Raw genomic sequence first — 9,346 nt, 5'->3', positions numbered from 1 at the left:
CCTTTAGGATTTTCCCTTTCTATCTTTTTTATACAGCTTATTGGTCTACTTTGATGTTACTTTTATTTGGAGGTTGATGTGAAATTTAGAATATTGTCAACGCAAGTCGGAGAATTTCGTGACTGGAAACAGGCAGCATGGTTGGTTATTTTTTCTCTCGGCCGACGGATGATGAAATACTTCCTATATTAACATAAGAACTTTCATGCAATGTTTTTTTCTTCATAAGTTGCCCTAGTTTATGAAAGGCTTCAGTTCCTACTGCCTATACGTAGCTCAAGTGACTGGTACAATTTTACACAGGGTACGATAATAATAAGGTTTGTTAAAATAAAGATATCACATGCAACTGTCAAAAAGGCTAATGTGAAGATAACCATGCACGGCTGCAGCTGCTATACCCAAAAGTTATCTGATAACACAGAATATCGATAAGGTCATGATAAAGCCATGGAACATCTTCAACACTCCGAACTGTCTTGTAACTACAAGAGTACCATGATTTTTTTTTCATGCCAGAAAAAGGACAAGGAAATCGGATATTATTATTACTATTATTTGTTTTTTTGTTATTATTGTTATCGCTGTTATTGTTAACATTATTATTGATATCATTATTATCATCATCATTATTATCATTATTATTATTATTATTATTATTATTATTATTATTATTATTATCATTATAATTATCATTATCATTATAATAATAATTATTATTATTGTTATTATTATCATTACCATTATTATTAATAATTTTTATTGGCATTAAAATGATTACTATTGTTATTGTTATTATTATTGTGATTATCATTATTACTGTTATTGTTATTATAATTTTATCATCATCGTCATCATTATTATTATCATTATCATGATGATGATAAAGATAATGATGATGATTATTATAATAGTTATTATTATCATTATCATCATCATTACTCTTACCATTATTGTTATCATTTGTATTATCATTACATTACTGTTATTATTATTATTATTATTACCATTATCCTTATTATTATTATTATTATTATTATCATTATCACTACCATCATCATCATCATAATCATTATTATTATTATTGTTAGCGTTATTGCTATCATTATTATCATCATTATTATTACTAATACTGCTACTGCTATTATTTTATTATTATTATTATTATTATTATTGTAGTTGTTATTATTATTATTATTATTATTATTATTATTATTATTATTATTTCTGTTATTATTGATATTATTATTGTTATTGTTATTTGTATTATTATCAATATTATGACATGACAACCATGGTCATTTTTAATATTATCATTATTGTTGTTGTAGTTGATGTTAATATTACTACTGTTATCATTATTATTATTATGAATATCATTATTATTGTTATTATTATACCTTTCTTTATATCTGTTATTAATGTGGTTGATGATATTCCTAGTTTCATAATCATTATTTTTTTTTTATTGTTTGTTTTATAATTTTCATTATTGTTATCATTATTATTATTATCATTGTTATTATTACCCTTTTTATTATTGTTGTTCTTGTTCTTGTTGTTATTATTATTATTATTATTATTGTTATTATTATTACTATCACTATCATTATTATTTTTTTCAACATTATTATCATTAATGCTATTGTTTGCAGTATTAGTTGTATTGTTATCATGATTATCATCATTATCATATTTATTGTTGTTGTTATCATTATTATTATTACTATTATTTTCATTATTGTTATCACTTTTATTACTACTATAAATATTATTTTTTGTAATAATAATAATTATTATTATTATTGTTGTTGTTGTTGTTCAGGTTATAAGGATTATCATTATTATCATAATAATAGTAATAATAATTGTACTTGCTATTATCATTGTTGTTGTTGTTGTCGCTATTGATATCAGTCACTGTTATTGTCATTTTGTTATTATTATTACTATTATCATTGTTATCATTATCATTTTATTAGTATTAATATTATTTTAATTCTTATTATCATTACTATAATTATTTCTATTATTAGTTTATTATCCATTTTATTATCATTATCATCATCATCATTATTATTATTAGAAGTAGGAGTAGTAGTATTTTTGCCATTATTATTGTTATTGTTACCATTACTATTATTATTATTGTTGGTGTTGTTATTCCTGTTTTAGCATTATTACTATTATTATCATCATCATCATCATCATCATCATCATCATCATCATCATCATCATCATCATCATTAATATTATTCCTATTATTATCATTATTATTGTTATTGTTATTATTATTTTAACTTTAATTATTTATATTATTATTATCATCATTATCATTATCATCATTATCGTTACTGTGATTGTTATGACTGTGTTACGATCATATTATTTAATAGTGTCATTGTTATCATTACTTTTATTATTGTTGTTATTTTTATTATTCTCATTATTATAATTATCAACATCATTATCATTATTATTACCTTGATTAACACTATTTTCTCATTGTTGTTGTCAGTGTTGCTGTTATCTTTTTCATTTATTATCATTGCCTTTGATATTACCATTGTCATTATTATCAGTGATATGAATTTCCTCATTATTATTATAACGATTATATTTCCGTTCTGATTTGGTAATTAACTTTATGGAATTTCGGACCGCATAATTCAAAATCTTGTCATTACATAACCTTTTCTGCGTTTTCTAATAATTCTAAAGTCGGATGTCATAATATGACTGCATTTTTAACCCAAAAATAGATAAGATGATTTAGTTGGTTATGTACAGTGTACAGTTATGCACAGTGAAACGCGACATTATTTGTATTGTCAATATTCTGAAATTTGAATTAATCATGAAATATATAAATCAGCAATTAACGTATGGCTTTGTGAGGATATAGATAGCCTTCTTTAGCAGTATCAAAATGTCGGGTGGTTACTCAAAAAATTAAGAACAACTGGTTCACAAAAAAATATGGTAGAAATTCAATTTAACACACAGCGGATACGTAGTAGTATATTTTATTTATCACACAAAGGATGCATGGTAGCAGTGAACAGATGCAACAATATCAGTAGTCTCTAAATATCATATATTTTGCGCGAGAAATTCTGACGCGACACACGTCGAGGTTGCGTCAAACGGCACGAGGTGAGGTTCTATGTACTGTAGGTCTCAGAGAATGGTGGGATGGGCTGAGGAAAGATAGAAAATAGTAGCCAACTGAGCCCAGGCTAATGTATTTTTAGACGGTGGCTTATGCCGGCGATTGGTAAATAGGAAACTACACACACACACACACACACACACACACACACACACACACACACACACACACACACACACACACACACACACACAAACACACAGACACACACACACACACACACACACATACACGCACACATACACACACACACACACACATATATATATATATATATATATATATATATATATATACATACATATACATACGTACACACATATATATACATATATATACATATATATGTATATATACATACATACACATATATATACATATATATACATATGTATATATATATATTCATATATATATACATATTTATTTATATAAATTAGTTATTGTTATAATTGTTGTTATCATTATTATCATCCTTAGTTTGATCATTATTATTATTATCATTATTGCTATTATCATTATTGTTATTACTGCTATCATTATTTGTATTAGTAGTAGTAGGAGTAGTATCATTATTATCATCATTATTATTATCAGTATCATTATCATGATCATTATTATTACTATTATTATTATTATTATTATTATTATCATTATTGTTATTATCACTATTACTAGTATTATCATTATCATTATTATTATTATTATTATCATTATTATTATCATCATTGTTATTACTGTTGTTGTTGTTATTAACATTATCATTATTACAGTTATTACTGTTGTATCATTATTATTATCATTATTATTATCATCACCATTACCATAATTATCATTATTATAAGTAGTAGAAGTATTGCTATTATCATTATTATCATTATTACTACTATTATTATCATTATTATTATTGTTATTATCATTATCATTGTTATTATTATTGTTATTATTATAATCATTTTTATCATTAGTGCTGTTACTATCATTATTATTATGATCATTATCATTATTATTCTGGATATTATTTTTATTATTATTATCATTATTATTGTTATCATCATTATTGTTATAGTTATTATCATCATTATTATAATTATTATCATTATCACCATTGTAAGAGCTTTTCTTATTTTCATTCTTGTTATTATTGTTAATATTATTACCATTATTATCATCATGACATGAAAGTAACATAGGTCCAAGATAAACAGATTTAAAATCGCAGTCACCATGTAATTCCATTTGATTTATCCTGGCCCTTCACGTTAATTCCACACTAATGTAAATCCATACTCAGACAAAGCTCGAAACTGTGAAGCAATTTGTTCAATAATCATTACTTTGATTGTACAGAAAGAGAGAAAGAAATCTAAAATTCTCAAGGCATTTTACTTTCTTTTTTTATTAAACGCATTCATTTGTATGTGATTACGACTATCGTAAATGCGATAATTTCGCATTTACGTGTATTTGAATCGGTTTGCTCTTCAGTGCAAGTTGCCAGCGGGCGAAAGCAAGCCAAGTCCCGGTAACGCTTACGATCATTTACGGCCTTTGGTATTATTAGTAATGTGGTTATTTTTTTGGCATAGTTATCGTTAATATCGTTTTCATTGTTTCATTGTTGTTAAAAATGTTATAGCTATTTCATCATTCCTGTTGTTATTATTACAATCATCGTTATTTTGTTGATATTTCCATCGACATTATGGCTAATCATTGTCATTACTACCATTATTACCATAAGTATTTTTATGATCATTATGATGATAATTAATTGATACTATCTTTATCACCACTGTTATTAGCATTATCATTATCACTGTAACTATTTCGGAATAGCCATATCCATCATAATTACCTTTTCTAAATACCGATATATTTTCACACTCTCTCACTGATATCGTCGTTATTCTGAATATTATTAAGCAAAATTGTGCCGCCTTCCGTGCTTGTTATAGTTTGTGAGATTGTTTACGATCTTAGTAAAGTCTTTGTTCCGAGCTACAAGATTTGCAATAAATACATTATTAACATATGGTGCACGCAAAAATCTGAATTGCTAAATTATTTCTTAGAATGGGGAAGGTAAGAAATCGTACATATATATATATATGTATATATCTACACACACATACACATAAATATATATATACACACATATACATATATAAATTATACACACACACACGCATACACACATACACACACACACACACACATACACATATATACATATACATAGATATATATATATATATATATATATATATATATATAAATATAAACACACATACATGTACGCACGTACACACACACACACACACACACACATATATATATATGTATATATATACGCATACATATATATGTGTGTGTGTGTCTTTGTGTATGTGTGTATACACATACATATACACACACATATGTATTTATATGTATATATACACATACACACATATATTTATGTATATATATACACAGTATAGGCATATATATATATATACATATACATTTTTACACATATATGTCTATATATACAAATTTATACATATATATGTGTATATGTATATATGTGTGTGTGTGTGTGCATATATACATATACTGTATATACATGTGTGTATATATATATATATATATATATATATATATATATATATATATATATATGTGTGTGTGTGTGTGTGTGTGTGTGTGTGTGTGTGTGTGTGTGTGTGTGCATATTTGCATATACAATAGATATATGTGTGTATATATATGTATATATATGTATATATATGTATATATACATACATGTATATACAGTATAGGCATATATGCACACACACACACACACACACACACACACATATATATATATACATATATGTACACATAAATATATATACATATGTATATATGTATATAAATGTACATATATGCATATGTACATATATATAAATATATATATATATATATATATATACATACACGCGCACACACACACACACACACACACACACATACACACATATATATATTTATATATATATTTATATATATATTTATATATATATATTTATATATATACACACATTGTTAGAGTTTCTGCCAGTACGAGTTTTCGGTATAATAACGAAAAAATTAAGGTAATTACTGCTGTTACATACCAGCCATTCCAACATTATGAAGATTACCTTTTTAAAGAAGTGTTCCATGAAGCTTTCGCTAATTCTTTTTCATTTCCCGTGAAGCAGAGCTGGAGATTCACGTGATTTCATTTTCTTTAACATCCTACAAATAAATTGGCAGACCCGGAATCAAATTAGGGTTTATGCGTAGCTGATTTCATGTCCGGGCATCCCCTGTAGCGCCACAGAGCCTTTGCCCAATATTTGATAATCTCTGCTCAGCCAAACCGACCGGCGCATATTCCCGTTGGACAGCGATGGGCCATAACCTACAAACTTAGCTGGTTTACTCTGTTGACACGTGTTGGTTTAGGCATGGTTGTTAATTAATGCTGGAGAGGTAGTCCCTCGGTTTTCCGATACATAGCTCCTCTTGTTGACTGACATTTTTCATGAATTAACGAAGTGGAATATAAAGATGGTCCTTTTATTCGAATGTCTTGTCAAAAGGTAATAATACACCTTTAGAGTATTTTATGACCTATAGTTTATATTTGAGAGTACGGAAAAAATAAATTATATAGAAGTCCTATTTTGCATTGTTTAGTCTCAACGTGAAATTTCCAAAGAGAGCTATGAAATCTTTAGGTTCACACACACACGTACATATACATATACCTATATCTAAACAAATTCATCTGTTTATATGTTATATATATGTGTGTGTATATGACCTATATACATTTACCTATAGACACATTTCCTCGTGTATATTGATATCTAAGTACTCCTAAGTTTTAAGTTCAAATGTTATGGCTACCGACACTTGCGAAGTATATTTTCCGCAAAAAGTAACGTGTTTGACTGCATTAGTGCATGCTAAGCGGGTACGAGAGGAATACTTAAAGAAACAGATGAATGCGAGTTATATTATAATGAAGATCCGCGAGTATCATTGCAGAATATATTCGATGGCTCGTGAACACGATAGGAAATTACAGTTGTTGGATTTCGAATAAGTTCAACGTAAAAAGATGTACCGTTGTATCTAACTGATGCACGTAATGGCAATTAATTCACATATACTTTAAACTTATGTTTCTAATGTAATTATAAGCTAAAAACCTGTATCCTGTTGCGCGCGTTTCCGTGCGCGAGTCGCTTGTTTTCGGGCGGCAGAGCCATCTGTTGGTGGCTTTGGGAAGCTCCGCGAGAGAGCTCGCAGCCCGCGGTGTAAACAGTCAAGTGTCAAGTGGTGCGTGGGTCAGGCGCATGCCAACACCTCCGGGGCTCTCTTAATGAAATGAGTGAAGAGTGGTAGTGTTGGTGTAGTTCAGTGATGGAGATGGAGGAGACCATAGTGGGGGAGTGGCTCAGGTCGCTCCACATGGAGCAGTACACAGATTCCTTCATCGACAACGGCTACGATGACCTAGAGATATGCAAACAGATCGGCGCTCCGGACCTGGACGCCATCGGTGTGGTGAACCCAGGTCACAGATCTGCTCTGCTGGGCGCTGTCATGCTGTTGCGGGAGGAGGGAGCCGCCTCTGTGTACTTTACGGTGGAGGAAGCCCAGATGGCAGCCAGGGATCACACGACCCTTCGCGGTTCCCGAGGTTCCCGAGGAAGATCGTCCCGCTCCTCCCGCGGGTCCCGAGGCTCAGGCTCCACAGCCTCCACTCCGGGGGAACCGCCGCCCTCCCTGCAGCTGCCCATGGCTTCCAGCACGACGCCCGCGAGGTACCTAGACGCCTATGAGGCTGGGCGTGCCGAACTGGTGAGGCTGCCCCACACCCAGCTCCGAGGGCTCCTGAAGGAGAGGTTGGTGCAGGACGCAGTGGATCTTGCAACACACCCCTACACAACACAGGTATGGCCTGCAACTATCCGCAAGAGCTTTTAATTTTGCATGTCACGTTGCATATATTCAGTACAGGAGTATATAGCATACCTCAGTTCAGAACAGAGCTACATTAGCAGTTTAGTACTGGGAAATAATGATGTTTTAATTGAGAACTATTTGATCATTAGTAGATCATGACGAGAATAGTAGTATTATAGTGTATATATACAGTATATCACAATTGTAGAGGTATGGCAGTAAATTCTAGACTGAATGAGAACAAAATATAAAAATAACAGTTACTGCTATTGCATGATTAATGTATTTTAGACATCCTTTACCTTTTAATTTTGAAACTGAATAATAGTTATTAAATAAGACAAAATTCAGTAATGATGAGATATTTTATTTAATTATAATTGAACATAAAAGTTAATTAATAAAAAAAAAATATCCATATATGAAATAGCATTGGAGGTTGTGAATATTTACAGCCACAAACCATATTTCATGCCACTATCCATGAATAGTGTTGTAAAGTATGAACATATTATATATATACATGGTTAACTATTGGGTATCATTTATAGGTCAGTCAATATTGTAAAACAATCGGCCTACAAAAATTATTAAAGACAAATAAAGTACAGGTTATGATGCTGCCCACAAAAACATACATAGGTATGTTTCCCTCTATCTATATCTGTTTATCTATCTATCTATCTATCTATCTATCTATCTATCTATCTGTTTATCTTCCTATATATTCCATGTATGCATGTATAATATATTATGTTTGGGAAAGTAAAACAAGAAATGAGCAAATATATTTGCAATTCATGTTTATACTTTTGTCAGCATGTCAAAGAAAGGACTCATGTAAAGTATAATTTCTGCGATGCCAGAAAGATACAGGCCCATGGATAGAGATCTTGCTCCCGATTACCGGTACGCTGTTTAGTCTTTCAATGAAGCTCTGCAGCATAATGCATTCCACACATCTGCATAGCGACCTTTAGTTATTGTCATCAAACGTCGGTATCCACGTTTAATTGTTATCATTTTCATTACAAATATACCTCAGAAACCTCCTTCAGTCCCTTTCTAGTGGGAGAGGGATCCGTGCGCTTCGGTGAAGTTGAAATACCACCGGTAGCTGCTCCATCACATAGGTAAAATACCTATAAGAATCTGCATATCTTGTCTGGCAGAACAGAGACAATG

The 9,346-nt window shown here is 30.0% G+C and overlaps 1 protein-coding gene across 7 annotated transcripts in view; it reads left to right on the top strand.

The window, feature by feature from the left end:
• The first annotated feature begins 7,500 nt into the window (after window positions 1-7,500).
• LOC125034568 overlaps window positions 7,501-9,346 on the top strand; it is a 285,743-nt gene continuing 283,897 nt past the window's right edge. For 3 of the 7 annotated variants that reach the window (XM_047626463.1, XM_047626462.1, XM_047626461.1), the window contains exon 1: window positions 7,503-8,149. In XM_047626463.1, coding sequence (XP_047482419.1) covers window positions 7,616-8,149 — 534 coding nt within the window. In that variant the 5' untranslated portion in view covers window positions 7,503-7,615. Of the gene's footprint in view, window positions 8,150-9,346 lie in introns of all 7 variants that reach the window. The other 4 variants (XM_047626459.1, XM_047626458.1, XM_047626460.1 and 1 more) reach the window with 3 other exon arrangements.

This window comes from Penaeus chinensis, chromosome 18 (genome assembly GCF_019202785.1).
Source record: "Penaeus chinensis breed Huanghai No. 1 chromosome 18, ASM1920278v2, whole genome shotgun sequence".
In the NCBI taxonomy this organism is placed as follows: domain Eukaryota; kingdom Metazoa; phylum Arthropoda; class Malacostraca; order Decapoda; family Penaeidae; genus Penaeus; species Penaeus chinensis.
Note: the sequence above shows the minus strand (reverse complement) of the source record. Positions and strands in the feature narration are given on the sequence as shown.